General features: G+C 35.1%; 2 protein-coding genes across 2 annotated transcripts in view; one reads left to right on the top strand and one right to left on the bottom strand.

The window, feature by feature from the left end:
- CT83 (cancer/testis antigen 83) lies at positions 1 to 1,754 on the top strand. Its single transcript, XM_004762114.3, has 2 exons — positions 1 to 343; positions 1,421 to 1,754. The coding sequence occupies exons 1-2, from the start codon at positions 269 to 271 to the stop codon at positions 1,724 to 1,726; spliced, it is 381 nt and encodes a 126-aa protein (XP_004762171.1). The 5' UTR covers positions 1 to 268; the 3' UTR covers positions 1,727 to 1,754.
- SLC6A14 (solute carrier family 6 member 14) overlaps positions 1,747 to 19,159 on the bottom strand; it is a 26,983-nt gene continuing 9,570 nt past the window's right edge. The window contains exons 7-14 of the mRNA XM_004762113.3: positions 17,517 to 17,657; positions 12,249 to 12,477; positions 10,720 to 10,845; positions 9,281 to 9,399; positions 8,633 to 8,732; positions 8,261 to 8,370; positions 5,333 to 5,500; positions 1,747 to 4,360 (exon numbers count right to left, since the gene is read on the bottom strand). Coding sequence (XP_004762170.1) covers positions 4,214 to 4,360; positions 5,333 to 5,500; positions 8,261 to 8,370; positions 8,633 to 8,732; positions 9,281 to 9,399; positions 10,720 to 10,845; positions 12,249 to 12,477; positions 17,517 to 17,657 — 1,140 coding nt within the window. The 3' untranslated portion in view covers positions 1,747 to 4,213. The remainder of the gene's footprint in view (positions 4,361 to 5,332; positions 5,501 to 8,260; positions 8,371 to 8,632; positions 8,733 to 9,280; positions 9,400 to 10,719; positions 10,846 to 12,248; positions 12,478 to 17,516; positions 17,658 to 19,159) is intronic.

Raw genomic sequence — 19,159 nt, forward strand, 5'->3', positions numbered from 1 at the left:
GCAGACATCATGCCACCTGCTTATGGGTTTTACGTCATCAAATTGTGACGCAGCGCCCTCACGTAGGTGCTCCACTGTGACATCACCTGCCCTTTGCAGTATATAAAGCCGGAAGCGGAAGCGTCCTCCAGCTGCACCAGGCAGTGTGGGATGCTTAGCATCGTTGCCCGTGGCTTCCCTAGTCCGGGCGACTAGTGTCCCCCTGCTTCCCAACTGCCAGCCGAGTGCCTCCGTACCCGAGAAGAGAAAAAGAGGTGGAAGAGGAAACATGAATATGCTGTTGCTTCTACTGAGCGGCATTCTGTTTGCTTTTCTGTTTGTCTTCTTGAAAAACCGCTTTCAGGTAAAGCGTGTAGGAGAAGTTGGAATTAGATGAAGTTAGATGGTTCATGGATGGGAGGTGTATGTCTGAGAGAATAGAAAGGTACTAAAATAGTAAAATAAGGGTAAGGGAAGATCATTTCATTCCTCTTCTCTTGCAAGAGCCCCAGATGTTTACCCCCACTCTTTGTTCTTATTGACCAATGACTGGGTAGCTGTGGTCTGCTTGAAAAAACATTGAGTGATGTGGTGTGCTTTTCACCCACTTGAAAAGTAGAGCTGAAAGTGCCTGTTTCCCACCACTTCTATTTTAGGAATCTATACCTTCTCTCTCTTCTCTAGCTTCTACTACAGGCTTTATGTTTGTTTGCCTCTTTTCCCCATGGTTTCAACCATCATTATGACAGGTATTTGGGCTTTCACAAATAATTCAGGTCAGAATGTGGGTTTCCTGGTGATATTGAAAGCTGCAAGTGACTTTGATCTTTAGTGATCCTTTTAGTTAAGGATTAGGGTCCAGGTATAGACCTACTTTTCTGTCCAAGAAATGCAAACCAAAGATAGGACAATTTTGATATTTAAAGGTTACTTTCATATACATTTTTTTCAGTGTTTTGGAAGGGCATATTTCCAGATCAACATTGTTCAACAGATTTTCAATCTCTAATTCTTAGGGGAGGACAATCAGTTTATTTTGGTAACCAAGACTAAGCATGTTATTTAGTAGTACTGTAGACCCTTGAGCAACATAGGTTTGAACTCCATGGGTCTTTACTTTCTCTCTCTCTTTTTTTTGGATACAGTACTTCAAACGTATTTTCTCTTATGATTTTCTTAACATTTTCTTTCCTCTAGCTTACTTTATTGTACAAATACAGTATATAACATATACAAAATATGTGTTAATCAGCTGTTATCTGTAAGGCTTCTGGTCAACACTAGGCTATTAGGGTTAACTTTTGGGAGAGGCAAAAGTTATACATAGGTTTTTATACAGAGAATCGATGTCTTTAACGCCCCCTCCTTGTTCAAAGGTCAATTGTATTTGGAAATTGCTAAATTCAATAAACTACATATGTATAATTTTCTTCCCTTACAGAGCAGCGTTGGTGAAATGTCATCAAATTCGACTTCTCTTGCACTAGTAAGACCAACCTCTTCTACTGGGTCAACTAAGAGCAATACTGATAAGAGTCTTTCAGTCATCAGCCTCTCTCGGGATATCTTAATTAATTCCCCACACATGATAACCATGCAGAAGCGAATACTGGTAAACCTCAGGATCGTGGAATACAAGCTGGCTGAATTGGAACATTTCCTAGTTATCAAGGGCTTAAATGGTGCATTAGTTAACTGGAAATCTGACAGGCTTAGAGAATGTCATAACAGTGAAGGCAATCATTAAAGGCACTTTGAGTGAATTCATTTGATTATACGTGTTTATACCAAATGAATTGTTGAAAAGGGGGGAGGGGATGCCAAGTCAGGTACAAAATCCAGACATTTATCAATTTGCTTTTACTGACATTTAAAGAATCGATTACATATTTTATATACTTACACATTTATATATTTTATATATATATATATATACAAGTTTGATAAGTTTATAAACATGTATAAACATATATATGTGTGTGTATATATATATATATGTTTTACTGGGGAAGGAATGAAAGTACAGTAGAGAAAGAAACAGTTCCTAAGTTTTGCATTAAAAAATAAGCTACAGCAAAAAGAATATAGTTGAGATATGGTGATTTCCATTTCACTCACACGTGAAAAATAGTTTTGGTGTACAACACAATATTGCAGATGTCTTTTTGCATTCAAGTAAATGGGATTTGATGGAACTCTATTATACAGAATACTCTCTTACCACTGTCAAATCTGTAATAAGAGCTATCATTGAGCACCCTAAAATATGCCAGGCACTGTTAAGATCTGGCCTTAGACACTTACGAAGATAGTCACACAAACTCTTCACTCTTTGTAGTCAACTCTTGAAGGGGTTTTCTTCCCCATCACCCTCTCCTCTACCAATTTGATAGAAATGTGCCTAAATCTTCCCTGAATTACAAGAATCACCTATAGAAAAGGGCATACCTTTTTCTATTGGGTGGAAAATTGACACCCCAGATAGCACCAAAATAGAATGATAGAATGCGTGTAATGTAATATGGGTTAAAATGAAGAAAAAGTGTTTCTTAACTCTAGTCAGTCATCTATTTCAAATATTTTATAAAATCCAGTGTAACCGAGGAATTAACAATCTGTTGACGTTCACTAATGGCATTTGACTTACCCTCAGAATCCTCAGAATATCTAACACACAGGTTCATTTTATATATGTGTACATAGCTCACTGAGGTGGTTCCATTATAGGCCTGTTTACCTACCTTCGTGCCCCTTCTCCCCAAAATAAATTACCAGTATAAATTAAATACAAATACATTAATCCCTTACTCCTTTAATCTTTGATCAAAGGGAAGAGGAAAATAAATTTAAAAGGTATCAGAAATTAAGGTTTATTCCTCACTTGCTGAGGACAAAAAGCCAGAAGTAGTAGTATCTGTGGTTCTTAAACATTTTTGAGTCACAGATCTCTTTGGTATTCTTATGAAAACTCAAGACTCTCTCCCTAGAAAAATGCATGTACACATTCACATGGAAAAATATTGTGTATAATGTTGGTTTCATATGTTCTCTGAAGCCCAGGATAAGAGCCTTAAGAACAGCTGAGAAGTTTCTTACATATTTAGGCACTGTTCACTATCCTAGGCTCTGATGTTTAAACCAGTGGTCAATAATATCAACATATAAGCCTATTAATGACACGTTTTCATTATCTTTTTTAAATGAAACTGGGACATAGGATTTTGTAATTTGCCTTCTCTCATACTTGACAAGTTTGACAAGTTTATCTCCTTTAAGTGTGTCAATAAATTATCACCTGTAAGTAGAAACTTACTCAAATAAGACAAAAATCATTTTACCTGATCTATTAATGATATATTACCATCGTAAGATCTTAGATTTGATTGAAAGTCATCTCCTCATTAGTATTTTGTCCCATGTTCTATTTGGAAATCTAGATTTCAGAGAGCACAATTAACAACTCTTAGTTTTGTGAAACAGTAGAAATTAGGTGGGAGACATATTCTTCCAAGTATAACCTAAGGAAGACATTATTTGGGGCAAGAAGTACTCAAAGCTCCAGGATTCCATTTGCTAGATTTATCATTTACTGGCCATAGAATTCTTATTTTCCTGTCTTGTTTCACTATTTGTAAGTAAAGAACAATAACCACTAAGTTCACATAGAAAAAGCAAAATTTTAGATATATTTGGATCAAAAGTATTAAACTACAGTGCTCATATATACAGTACATCTTTTCATCTATTGTATAGCATTTCTAGTTAAATGAGGCCTTCAATTTAAACACTTTTTTGTGTGAAGGTTTTTTTTAAATATACTCGTTTATTTTCCCCAGCTTTATGGAAAAGAAAGATTGTATACTAAGAAAATATAAGCAAATTGTATTTTAAAACTTATATAATAGAAAATATAACAATTTTCTAAATAACTGGCTCAAAATAAAGTATTCGGTGTGTTAGAAAAATAAGGTAATATTTACAAAAGTGTTACTATGACACAGAGACAGCTATATGTGTGTTATACAGATAGATAATCTAAAAAATATAATAATCACATTGTTAAATATTAGTAGATTCACATTATATTACATTCTTAATAAATGGGGGGGAAAGCTTACACTATCTTGAGCATAGTATATACATTTTTCTACTAAGTTAACATAAAAATAAATAAAATTTTCCTCTGTTCTAAAATAATCACATTGTATGACCACATATTTTTAAAAATTGGATTTCATTCTGGTTTTCTGCTGCCACTAACTGTAGGTATTTCATGGTCAGTCTCTTTTTTAGGATCTACCATATCTTTATATCTCTCCCCACGATGTCGTTCCAGGTATGGACCCCAGTTAGAAGCTGGTCTGCAGCAGTTTACAATGCGCTAAAAAGAAAAAAACCTTGTTTCAGACCATAAGTGTTATAATCTGTAAACAAGCAAATACCAAACCATATTATTAAGTTTCTTTGCTAACCAAAATGAAATAGGAACCATAGAAACGTTAAAAAAAAAAGAAGTGTTCATCAGAATTCTTAATAGAGTATACTAAAAAAAAAGATACCCAAATTTAACCGTAACAAGAATTACATGAACTACGAAACCAGAATAACTGATGAATATGTAAATTATTTTAAAAGAAAGTGTATGAGCCTTTAAACAACGGAATCAATCCACATATTTTCACTGAATTGTCTGACATTTCTGTCCTGCCCCTAGAGGGAGGGTTAGGTGAGGATTTAAACAAGTGTATACTTGGGAGGTTTCAAGAACCAAACTAAGGGAGCTCCAGGGTCAAACCATTGATCAGGGTGGGCTTGGGAAATTATCTAAAAATTTGACTCCTGAGAATTTATCCTCGTCATTGTCCTAGTGAGATGTCATAATCAACTCCATCTGCCTACACCTCCATGCAAGAAGGGTCACTCTGGGTCTAGACTGGGTTTGAAATAATTTACCAGTTTTTTTCCAGTCTAAACACACTATGAGCACATGTATCATAACCAGACAATGTATTTGAAGATTATAGATATAAAGCAAAATGTTCATTTGCTTTGCACCATCCTCAGGGACAACTCAGTACAAGTATAAATATAACTTCTACATGCTAAGCACTCTCATAGTGCCTGAGGATGTAGCAGCAAGCAACCTAAGACTCTCCCTGAAGGAGTTTAGAGGCTAGTATGAGACACACAAATAGATACGTGGCATAAAGCTATGCTATGCACATGGTAATGAGATGATTATACCAGGTGTAGAAGTTGCCTAAAGGTTCATAATCCCATATTACCACCATATGAGTAATTTTCACTTTGATAAGGGCTTTCTATAAAGTATAAATAATATAAATGTGCTTACTTGAAAGATATTTCCTTCAGCTTGAATTATTTTTATGACGGCCATAATTGGAATCCAAATAATGCAGAAAATAATCATACACCAGCCTAGAGCAACTCCCCAGTCAGGGTATAGAATTTTGGCATACTCGGGCCTATGAAATTTCACCAGTGACCAGATCAAAATTGCCTGTGAAAGTAAAATATGAAGAGACAATGCTGAAGATTAGACTTTGTTGCCCTAATGATTTCAATTGCACTAATGATTAAGAATTTAATCCCATTCCTTAGAAATAGTCTATCAAAAGCAATTAAAATGGAGATATAGTCAAGCAACTAAGATAATCCAGTAACTAGCCAGAAGATAATACTAAATGAACTGATCTAAATAACTTGCATTTGGCTTTGAATAGATTCTTCCAAAATGAGCACCTCCATATATTTATAAAAGATAGAAATACTGGTCCAACATGTTTTTCAATAAACTACTTTACCATGAAATATTTCAGATTGAAAATAAAATAATATCTGAACAATTTGCACAAATGAACTTTTAACTTTCACTTATAACAGTATGGTTTTATTCTATGCTATAAGCTAGCCAGCATATAAATTCAAGGAAAACATAAAGTACCCTTTAGTGAAAATGCTTTGCTCCTTGCTTAGCAGATGTTTCTATTATTTCCCACTGCACAGAGCACCCCTTACTCCACACCCAAAACACAGACACACTCACACGCTACTGGTGCATATTTGCTAAAGCACACTTCACTTCCAGCCTCTCTTTGAGAGAAAAACAAACTCACTGGGTAAAACAGTGAAATCTGAATCTTAACAAGGAAAAAATTTGTAAGCCAAGGCAAAAAACAAACAAACAAACAAAAAATCTCTTTAAAAAAACCTACTAGTTGGGCGCCTGGGTGGCTCAGTGGGTTAAAGCCTCTGCCTTAGGCTCAGGTCATGATCTCAGTCCTGGGATGGAGCCCCACATCAGGCGCTCTGCTCAGCAGGGAGCCTGCTCCCCCCTCCCCCCACTCTGCCTGCCTCTCTGCCTACTTGTGATCTCTGTCTGTCAAATAAATAATAAAATCTTTTAAAAAGAAACCTACTAGACATGTTGCAGCATTAAAACTAATTATTTAGAAATCTGTAAAGCAAACAAAAGAAAGTAAACAAGAACCAGAGTCATCTAGTAGTTTCTCTAAATTATTAACTGTCTAGGTTTTACTAAAAGTGAGGAAATGGAATGTAAGAATTTTTATCAAATAGATATTCGAGTTTAATTTTAAAATAGATTAATCCTACTTAATTACAGTAATTTAGATGTATTTCCCAGTTACCATAATTTTTTACATAGCTACAAGAGAATGGATGAGGGATGCTGGAGTACCTATGACTTCACATCCTTTTATACAAAATAGATGATAATGTATACCATTTAATATTTAATGCTTTTACATTTGAAATTAAATCCAGTTGTCAAAGCTATATAGTCAATAAAAACTAGCTGGCTAAAACATCTAGTGAGAGCTTCTTAATTGATAAAGGGTTTATTTTATTATGGGGAATTGTCAGAAGAGGAAAACAATCTTTAATACCACTGTCTAAATCATTTAGTTAGAATATGGAGCATCCAAAATATTTTAATTCAGTACATCCAGTCCCAAACTTCTCCCTGCTTGAAGCTGACCTTAAAAAATATGAGAAAAAATAAACTTAACACCCTCTAAAACAACAATAATACTTCAGGTGTGAAGCAAATTCTGGATCAAATTATTTAATGTCCTTTCCTGGGAAAAGCTCTGAGGCATGGAGACAATGAGAACCAAAACACATCCTCTGTGAAGCTTTGTGACTCCCACGCCTCCACCATTGCAGTAATTCTCCATCCTATTAAGTGTTTATTTTATTATTGACTGCCCTGAAGTGTTATTTAACGACATCATGTCTATATGCCGGGTCTCTCTTTCCCTCAGTTCATAAATAGCACCAACTGTTGAATTTAACATAAACTATTGCCTCTGTTGAAAGGGGTGAGTTTCTTTTAGTAATTTCAGATAGCAAATCCCTCCCATAAGGAAAAAAAATAATGCATTAAAATGTGAGTGTTTCTTAGCAATTAGTATATTTATTTATTAAGATTTATTTTATTTATTTATTTGACAGACAGAGATCACAAGTCAGCAAGGGGCAGGCAGAGAGAGAGGAGGAAGCAGGCTCCCCGCAGAGCAGAGAGCCCAATTCGAGGCTCGATCCCAGAACCCTGGGATCATTACCTGAGCTGAAGGCAATGGCTTAATCCACTGAGCCACCCAGGTGCTCCGCAGTTAGTATATTTAGATCACAGGCCTTGAAGATTTAGATCACTGGGCCTTAGCAGAGAACTTAGGAACATTGCAGATAACTCAGCATACTTTTTAGGGAACGGCAGACAAATAATTTATTTTTATTTATTCTACTGATAATTTTTATTTATTTATTTATTTATTTAAAGATTTTATTTAATATTTGACAGAGAGAAATCACAAGTAGTTGGAGAGGCAGGCAGAGAGAGAGAGAGGGAAGCAGGCTCCCTGTGGAGCAGAGAGCCCGATGCGGGACTCGATCCCAGGACCCCGAGATCACGACCTGAGCCGAAGGCAGCGGCTTAACCCACTGAGCCACCCAGGCACCCCTCTACTAATAATTTTTAAGTACGTAAGACCTTTAAGTCTATAGGAGCCTGTTCATTTTCTCAAATTGTAAGTGTTTAAACCTAGAGCCTCAAAGACAATACTGCAAAGGCGCTTTAACTGAGGCAACTTGCAGTCATAAAGCAAAAGTTGGAAGTCATTAATTTATGATACTAGTTTGCCTTATTGTCTTCAATTTGAATTATTCAAGTTTATCTTAGAAATGTTCAAATATATACATATCATTGGTACCAAATTCATGACATACTAATACTTACAATCAGAAGAAGAGGTGTAATGACAAACCAGCAGGCTCTCCACCATAGCCAGAATATCCACCTTTTTGCTCCAATCATCATTTCGATATCTTCAATAAATCTGTTCCCGCCTTAGACCAAAAAAAAAAAAAAAAAAAAGTGTATTCAGTTCTTGCTCATGTTTTCCTCCATTAATCATTGTGGCCCCAAATTATCTTTCTGTCTAAACATTTTCTTATACTATAGCAATGAAGTACACACCTTTAACTACATTTTATTCCTAATCAATTTTTCCAGTAATATTCTACTTTACGACTTTAGTAAACATAATAAAAATAATCACACTAAATTATTTTAATAAGATGTGTAGATAATTCTGTAGTTACTATGTACCATAAATCCAGATGATCCCTATTATTTCCAGTATAGCCGCAATCAAAATGCCCCATCCAGCACAGAAGTGGTCAATCAGATGCACCCAGTAAATTCCAGCCTACAAAAAAAAAAAAAAATTACATCTAAGTATATTTTTAATTATTTTTATGACTGATGAAGTCTTTATATCAAATCTATTCATTTGACCTTAACATGTGCTTCTTGGTTTCACCTGTGCTAAGATGTGAAAAAGGAGTATTTTCAAACGTAAACACAAATGTGGCTTTAAATATCAAAAAGGATGCACCTTTCATCCTATACTGAGTCACTGGGGAAAAAAGCATTGAGAATAGTTGGTCAAAATGATATGCAGTGTCTGTGTGCTGTGTGGTAGTTGCCAAAAAATACAGTATGTGTTTAAAGTCTATAACTTTAATTGTAATTGGGGAATTGTCCATTATTGGGTCTCCTGCCCTCTTCATAGTATACTTAGCTATCGAAATGTACTGCAATGGGGAAAAACTCTGGGCTAAAAATCAGAAAATCCTGAGCGGAGTCAGACTTGGACTTGTCTCTAACATCCTGTTGAACGTTTGTTTTCCTCATTTAGATTATTAAGTACATTGCAACTAATGATTTGTCTATGAAAAAATACTGTAGTAATACCTGAGTTACACAGACGAGACCAAGGAGAAACAAAACCAAGCAGCAACCCAAAGTTATAGGAACTCTCATTTTCTTCATCACTTTGGGAAATAAATCTTGAATTGTTGTCGTAATTGTTTCTTCAGAAGGGGAAAAAAATGACATGTCATAGGTCAACTCATTTGCCAGTAATTTTAATCAAATAATTCAACTTCTATTAATCAAATTTACAAATATATGCTGAAAATATACTCTGGGTCCTATTCCTTTTGTTTGTTTGTTTGTTTTCCCCTAAATGAAGTGCTTTCTGTATTTATTTTTAAGTTTTATTTTATTTAAATTCAATTAACTAGTCTCAGAGGTAGAGTTCAGTGATTCATCAGTTGCCTATCACACCCAGTGCCTACCCCTTGCTTTTAAAAATCCATAGGGTTCTCTCTCGGCAGTCACCAGTTGTTGGTTCAGATAAAAACCAAATGCTGCTCTCTTTCTTTGTTGTTTTTAGTCTGTTTTACAAGGTTTTGATAATAACTACAAGGTAACAGATCCCTGAGGGCTGATGTAGTTTGAAAGAGGATTATGGGAAAGGAAGAATTCTAGGAGAACTTTTTAAAAAGGTGAATATTTGAATAAATGGCATGGAAACAGAAAGGCCTTCTAGGTTTAAGAAATAAATATGTTCATGAAACAAAGTACTGACTGAAAACAGAAGGATGTGGGGGTGAGAGGATTAAGATACAAGCTGAAATTTCCAAGGCTTTGAAAGTCAACTGGAGGAGCCCAGACTTTATACTGTATCTTAGTCAATTATTAAAGTGTGTTATGTAAGACTGATCTGATGAATAATGTTTTGGAACGTCTAGGTGTGTACCATGGGGGAAATTCCCTATATGTACATAGAGCCACGTGCAAAAATAATCATTGCAGTAGCATGTTTCATTTGTCAGAATTGGAAATGACCCAAATGCCCATCATTATGGCAAAAGACTATGAATTAGCTCAATCTATATGAGTATTATATCAACACAGATTCACAATACATGTAAAAAAGGGTCAGAATGATACATGTGTTATGAAACTTCACATTTATGTGACAACATTTATATGTTATTTATGGATACATATATAACAGATACGGACATGGACTGGATAACACACATAAGCCATGGTGACAGTTGCTTCTAGGAAGGAAGAAATGTGAATCGTATTAGGGAGAGAAACAGAGGGGACTTCAATTTCATTTCTGAGGCAAATATAAAATATTAATAAGTGTTTCTTTGTGGTAACTACTGCATGAGTGCTTTGTACTTTTCGGTATTTAAAATCGAGTTAAAAAGAATTTTCAGATTCTAAGAGTAAAAGCTAATGGGGACAACAAGGGTAAGAAAAGGATGTTTTTAAGTAGAGGAAACACGAGTAAAATAGAAGAGGGATATGGTAACACTGGGAGCATTACTTACCAATGGATGCAAACTGAGAGTCGAGACCCAAAGTCAAAAGCATGAAGAAAAATAATATGGACCAAAATGGCCCCCCTGGGAGTTGGGCTAGAGCTTCTGGATAAGCAATGAACGCCAAATCAAAACCTAAGAAAAATGTATGACACTTCACTTAAATTAGTTGCCAAAAAGCTCACACATTTGAACATTTTCAAAATAAGATACTAGAAAAATTACATTTTAATTTGGCGACACAATCCATGAGACACATTCTCAGGCAACTATTTCACTCGCACTTTTTAAAATATTTGACTTGATTGTTCAACGAAGTGATAATGTGAGCATGTGATGTGAATTAAGCTAGTGAGATGAATTTTGTAAATGGTACATTGCTCATATAAGAAATCTTAACTATTTCAATGATTTTGTTTCACCTATTTCATTTTTTTTAGAGACTCATAAAGAGTAACAACTGTCTTAAACTCCAGAAACCTAAATTAAGCCTAGAAATTTTAAGAGAATCACATTATCAAGAAAGCTCTACTTACGGAACTACCTTTTTAGTCTTCAGCTGTCTCTCCAAATGTTCACCCAGAATCACTAGCCGTAGTGCCATTTTAATTCATATATGGACACTTGCAAAATGGTGTATAACAAAACTAGAGGTGGAATCTTATTTTCTATTTCATGCACATTATTGTTAGAGGTGTTTTAATTCTTTTTTCAATCATATTATGTGATACTTTGTTTTTTTAAGTATTTTAAGTTTCTCCAGACTCCCAGAGGACTGACCTAGGAGTCAGAAGAATGACCTTCAGTCTAGGCTCTGTCACTTCCAATGATTTAATCTGTAAGACATGCTGGACACGAACTTATGTAGTCCTAACATTCTGCCATCAAATGATCCTGCCCATGAAAAAAATTTAATGAGGGATTCCTACCACCAAGAGCACGAGAATTCTTTTCCTAAGAATCTTAGCCAGAAAATTAAGCATCCCTAGCTAATGTCTTTAAAGTTAGGAAGTTCATTATTCAGATTCCTTTAAAGCTGAACACAGCTGGACATTCAAGTTTACCTGGGTTTCTATCTATATGATATTAATGTGTTTTAAAAATTCAGACCCAAGGTTGCACTTGTACATGGGGGAATACACACACACACACTCACATATATGCTCTTGTGCTGTCATAGATATATGAATACACATATGTATATACATACATACATACATAAATTAAATGAAAACACATGTAAATGGATCCATGATGCCTGACACTTGTACAGTAAGCAATTCATATTAAGGACTACACAAAATTCAGAAAATTATCTTCTTAAACAATTGTTCCCTAATAGAGCCCTGCTTTCTCCAACCATCTAAAAATTATTACATCATTAAAGTAATCAAATTATATAAGAGGACATGAGAAAGAAAATGCAACACCCTAAACCTTGCTTGAGTGCTTTAAGTAAATTGCCACAAGTTATATAAGTGTTTCTTAAATGAGCTACACGAAATTAATCAAAGTTATTAATGTATAGCACCACATACCTGATTTTACGACTTGAGAGACTTCCTTTCCAGATATATGAGCCATGTGTCCCAATATAGAAAAAATAGCAAATCCAGCGAACACACTAGTGAGGCAGTTTGTCAAACAAACTACAATAGCATCTGAGAAGCAGTTGTTATTGAACTTATTATAAGATGATAGAGCAACTAAGCCACCCCAAGCCACTGAAAGGGAGTAAAATATTTGAGTGGCAGCATCCTTCCAAACCTATAAGAGAAGATAATTTCGTCTTTAAAAACATACACTTTAAATTTTTTACTTCTACAAAAGACTTCATATATACAAATGAATAAATACAAATAACAATGAAATAAGCACCAAAAAACCAAACCCACTGCTCAGCTTAAAAAATGACATGTTCCCAGTCTTTGGAAGCCCCCCAGCGCCCCCTTATGATCAGATAGATCACCCTTCCCCCTCCAGTGCTAACCGCTATCCTGACTCTTGAGTTTTTCATTTCCTCCTTTTCCTTTAGATTTTTACCCTAGAAACATGTAAACCCAAAACAATATGGTATTTAGCTTTTCATAATCTGGAGTTGATAGAAAAGTTTTCTTCATGCATGTAAACCTATATACCTTGCCTCTTTTCATTCAGTATTGTATGAGCATTACTCGTTTTCAGTTTGAACTGTATGAAATTTCAATTTTGTGTCAAAACTGAAAAATATAGACAAATTCACGTGGTTTAGCTAAATATATGTAGTTTGGGACATTTTTTTTTCACTGCCGTGTTGCCCCACTGTATATACCACAGATCATCCTCTATCCTGCTGAGGAACATTGAGGTGGCTCAATATTCTGCTATTAAAAATAATGTAGCTGTAAGTATTCCCGTATGTGTCTCCTCATACCGAGCTGAGGAACTGTGATGATGTCGAAGAGTATACGCATCTTCTCTTTCATGAAATATTGCCACATTATTCTATTGCTTTGGACCCTCACCAGCTAGGTGTGAGAGCTCCCATTCCTTCACATGCTTGCCAATATTAGTCAGAATTAACATTTTCCAGTCTGGTGGCTGTCAAATGAGAGTTTTCATTACCCTAATTACTTACAAGGTTTAGTATGTTTTAATGTCTTTCTATTCCACAGGTTTTTTTTTTCTTTGTAAAATTCCTGCTCACGTTTTTTGCCGATTTTTTGTTTGGGTTATTTGTCTTCTTTAATCTCTAGAAATTCTTTACTTATGCTGGGTTCTAATCCTTTGTCTGTTATATATGTTATTGTTCCTCCTAATTTGTGGCTTACTCTTTTTGCCTCTTAACATTGTGACCTTTGATGAGCCAAAGATTTTATCGTTGTTTTAATGTAACTAAAGGTGCCCATCTTTGCTTTAATGTATTGTCCTTGATTTCTCTGACTTAAAAAGACATCTTTAGCCAAAGATCATAGATACTTTCCTACATTTTCTTCTAAAATATTTAAAGCTTTGTTCATATTATCCTCAATTAACCTGAAAAAATGACACAGTACATATTAAAGTGGAAAGCCCAATTCATTTTCTTTTCTAAATGGAGTATCAGTTGTCTAAGGATAATTGATACTACCAATTACATCACTTGGATGTCAGTTATCTGAAGTAGATAGTCCATCTTTTCCCCATTGATCTGCATTGCCACCTCTGCCACATAGCAAGTTCCAAATGTTCATGAATCTATTTCTGAGACTACTGTTCCACTGGCCTATAAGTCTATATGCTAACACCACATTATTTTAATTCCTATAGCATTATAATATTATTTCATATCTGGTAGGACAAGTCTTCCTTCGTCAGAAACCCCCTTTTTTTCCTTTTTCTCTTTCACGTAAATTTTACAATCCATTCTCGAGATCTAAGGAAAACTGTGCTGTCAATCTGATTAAAATTCTATTGACTCTTCATACCAATTTAGAGATGAGAGATACATATTCATTCTTAACAAGGACAATACTAGGTAATTTTTGAAGAATGATGATATATTTAGATCACTAGTTCCCTCATCATGTTTGTTGGATTAGAGCCTCACGGAGCCAGGCCTCAACTCCTTAAGTGGCCTCTCCCTCACTCCATCTAATCCGAGCCTTTTACTAGTCAGCCTCTTACAGTTTACCCCTCCTGTATCTTTGCCTAAAGGACAATAATCTTAGAAATGAATCTAAGCAAATCCATATTAACAGTGAAATTCTGTTGATATAACAATACGAAAGAGAAAACCTAATTGTGTAGATTTCAAATATATTGCCAAAGATTTGGGCAAAAGTGTTATTTTTTTGTTTGTTTTTTAGTCCATTGAAAAACAGGACTGCTCAGTGAAGAGCAGGCAATATAACATGGCGACAAAGAGCTCTAACTCTGGAGTCAAAAAGAATGACTTACTCTCCTTGACTTCAATTTATCTAACATTTTTAAGCCTGTTTGTTCTTCTGTGAAATGGAGATGATGAAGATGATGATAGTGATGATAAAAGTGTACTAAGAATGATGTGATAATTGAATAAGATAGCATATGTAAAGCAATTAGCATGTTCAATGGTAGCTATTATTATGGAAAATGATCATAAAATGATACTCAATTTCTTTTACGGAAATTAAAAACTATAATTTCCCCCTGGAAAGGTATGTAATCTATTTCCAATTTCAATAGAAATATAAGTTGTGAGAGAGTAAAATTTACTAGGTCTTCAGAATACAGCTTGATATTAGATTATTATTACATTATAATTGCTTTATACTGGCAGGCAACCAGTAGAAAGCAAAGTGGATGGATGGATGGATGGATGGACGGGAAGAAGAAATAGATAGATGTAATTTCACTTATAACAAAATCATTACAAAGAAAATGCTCTTGTTTCTTAGGCACATATTAAGAGATGAACAACATGCTTATGTTGATCTCTCAGCTGCTTTTACTTGATACATTTTGTATTCATATGTGAGTTAGGGGGAGCTGGAAATTGATGTAGCAGGTCTGGGTTCTATCAAAATGCTGCTGCAGACCAATATGTGTACCTAGGTAGCAAATAAAGTGAAGCAAAATTCCAAACATAGTTCTAATCTCCATATCTATCAATCTCATAGCTATATACAAAATTACTAATTTAGAGATTAGAAAATCTTAATTCAAGATGCACAAACTGGATGTGTAAACTTAACTACACGTGAATCTTTCTGGGTGTCAGTGTGATCACTGTAAAATGAAGGCATTAGTGAAATAATCACTGAAGACCAGAAGACACTTCTTACTATAAATTTGTATGATTCTCTGCTCTCCTAAAGATTGTAACAAAGTTCAGATAGCCAAAGAAAAGGAAAAAGTATATATTTATGATCCCATGCTCAGAATATGGATTGTGAGAAATTAAAAAAGATATAGGAAAAAATTCTCATTATCAGCAAACCCAAAGAAGGAATGGGGAAGTACTGTATCAGGGTGAAGAGGAGGGAGGATTAAATTGTATGTTTCCAAGGGAACTTTAGGTTTAGGTCTGATATTTTAAAGGTAACAGAGACATTGAAATAGACCAATTTAAAATAATCGTATAAAGTTTTCAGGAACTACAAAGCTCAGGTGATCTGAGGCTTGGAATAGTCACTTAAAGACTATCAAAGGGGCATTTCACCTGTGCCCAAAGTTAAGAAGTTTAAATAAAATGGAGGTCCACTTCTGGGGAAAATGTTGCATTAATAATAGTAGGGCATAATATAATAGCAATGATTGAAATCACCGTGTGCTCATATTTATATAATAGTATATCATTTTGTAAGTGCATTAATTAATATTTTATCTTGTTTAACAACCTAACAGAGAGAAGATGATGAATCCCAGCTTCCATTTTATTTGTTTCTTATTCATCATGGAAAATGGTCTTCGAGTTGGGAAGATATTAACAAACAAGGTTAAAAGATGTGAGGCCCAAGATAAATGAAGAAATAAACAAATGGCCTGTGGACACATCAAACTACACTAATCTCCAAGACTAAAATAATAAAAGTTCATAGTCTAAAATAATTTATGTCTGTTGTGGTTAATTACTGAGTGAAAATTATTTGGGTATAGGAAACCAATTTTTTGAAAAGAAGTTTTCAAAAAAAAAATGTAAAGGCTGGATTGCCATGACTAAAAACTGATTACCAGAAAAATTCTACAACAAATAATTAAATATCCAGATTCTGGGGTGCCTGGGTAGCTTAGTGGCTTAAGCCTTGGACTCTTGACTTTGGTCAGGTCATGATCTCAGGGTCATAAGATCAAGCCCAGGGTCAGGCTTCATGCTGAATGTGGAATCAGCTTGAGGTTCTCTTACTCCGCTCCTCCCCCTGCATGATCTCTCTCTAAATAAATAAAATCTTAAAAAAAAATAAATATCCAGATTGTAAATATTTAGAAAAAGGCAAATTGCTGGAAATTAGCACCAGTTCCTCAAAGAATCAATATCCATTTTGGATAGCACTGCTAGTTAGGAAAATAATAGTAACATAGTGTTCCTTGACTTTAGCATAAGACCTGGTGTTTTAGTTGGCCAGAAGCATAATGTGTGCCAAGAATGTGATGTGATTACTGACAAAGTGAAACCATTCTTGGGCTGTGCGAATAGAACCATCCTATATAGAGTACACTGAATCTATGTGGTCTCTGCAGTCAAAAGTGTAAAAGATTTTATGTATCTCTAATACACACAGCCATTACCTGGTGATAGACTAAAGTTAAAAGAGGGTTACCCAATTCATATTCACGGCAAGTAACAGTTTCATTTATGGAATGCTTCATTCATTTCAAAGTTGTGGTTTAACTTCCTAACCCATTAAGGACACTTTGATCTTAACTTGGGGATATTAACTTTGGAAGACAATGAAAATATGTCTTAGACCATTAGGCTTTCACCTATAATCTTGAGATCTCTTGAGTTTATCCAAGAAGTCTCACTATACTAGTCATCAACTTGTAGGTCGGTGTCCCAACGTGAAAGGTGCTTTGTCAGATTAACACGCCTCAAATGCTTTTGGTCAAATAGAATCAGTTATATGAATAATATGACTTTTAAAACCTTACTGCTAAAAATGATTATCTCACTTCTAAAAGGAAAGCACTAGTGTCATGTTAAATAGCTCCATGGGACTTCCTGTGGACAGAAACACCAATACATTTAACTGCATTATTCCTTTGCCAACGACAACATGATGACACTCATATGCAACCAAAGATTTTCAGTGTTGGATTTTAAGGTTTACCTCCTCAGATCATTTGAAATCCAAATGAAGTCTTACCTCGGCTTCCCTAAGTTTTGTAAAATTTGACTGTGCTCCAATATAGTAAGAAATGCCTTTCGATGCACCCTCCAGAGTCGCCCCCCGGATTAGAAGGATGAGCAGGACAACATAGGGGAAAATGGCTGTGAAATATACCACCTACAAAGAAAAACAACCAGAGGTGAGTAAGTTAAACTTGTAAGGCCCATTATATAATTGTATATGAACAAAGTCATTAACCAGTTAACATTAGTAGAATAAAGTATTAAAGATTTCATAGGTTCTTGATAAACCTGGCGATACCATTACCCAAACTGGCATCATTTTCTCTTTCTCTTCTCCCCACTCTCTGATGATCCCTTTTCAAAACACTCTGATGTATGAAGCAGTATTTCCTGAGTTCACATTGTAAATACACAGTACATCAGCCATGGTAACTGGGAATTGAGGTAGAGTGCTTTCCTAAATGTGTCTTTATAAATGTCTGAAGGGACTGAATATCACTTCTTGGTAAATTACTGCATTGAGGTGGGAAGGGAAATGATTTTATACCTGCGATAGTTAGTATATATTCAGTCCCCAAGGAGGAGGAACATAATCTCCTAGTAGATGTCCAAATCCCATGAAAGTTGATTAAAGTGAATACCGAACACTTAGAGCAACCATTAAGACAGTTTGATAACACACATTGCAGTGTACTTGGATCCTGGATAACCCACGGTTCCAGATGAGCAGATTGCCCTTGAGGCCGGCTTTTCATTAATGTGGACAATTTCTTTGATCCATAGATGTCCTATGTTTGATAATATGCCCAAGGAGACAATTTAAAGTCATCCAGAGATCAATAAAAATTAATCACCTAGGCAAATGGCCTTTAATGGATTATTTCAATATTAACGTCAAAAAGGAACCACAGGTTTCAAAAATGTGCAACTGAAACATTATTTTGGAAAGTTTCCACTGACTTTGTGAGGCCCACTATATTTCTTTGATCTAAACAGAGTGTCTCCATAATTCAGCATTAACTGAACATGCTAGATATTATATCCAGAATACAAAGATAGCAGCCACAGTTACTCCTGCCTTTCATCTTTAAGGGGACTTCAGTCTAGTAGTTACCCATAAATACTCATTTTCTGGGTAGCGTACAACTGTTCTCAGAGAAAATTTCATGTTGTTCCCTGAAATTGCCATGATTCTCTCAGGAAAGTTTAAAAAATAAAGCAATAAAGGGGGAAAACAGGTTTTCCAGAAGAGGACTTTTCACTGAAAAGAGGGTTCTGAGTCAATTCTGGCCAGCTTAAAGAGAATGACTGCATATTTGAATTTTTTTCCTCTCTCTCATTGAAGGAATCCTGACACTAAACCTATATAACGAGAATCTAGACTTCAAACCAAACACTGCAATATATAATTCCATCCAAGATTTTTATTTGTATAATAGGTGACACAATTTTAAACTAGGTACTCGAGCCTCTGAATGCTGTATTAGTAGCGGGGACCAACTTACAGAAGTACAGCTGACTCCTGAACAACACAGGCTTGAACTGTGTGGGTCCACGTAGACGAGGATTTTTTTTCTTCAGTAAATACAGTCCTGTAAATGTGTGTTCTATGATTTTCTTCATAACATTGCCTTTTCTCTAGCTTACTTTCTTATA

Source organism: Mustela putorius, unplaced genomic scaffold (assembly GCF_011764305.1).
Source record: "Mustela putorius furo isolate JIRA1106 unplaced genomic scaffold, ASM1176430v1.1 tig00003901_pilon_pilon_pilon, whole genome shotgun sequence".
NCBI lineage: Eukaryota > Metazoa > Chordata > Mammalia > Carnivora > Mustelidae > Mustela > Mustela putorius.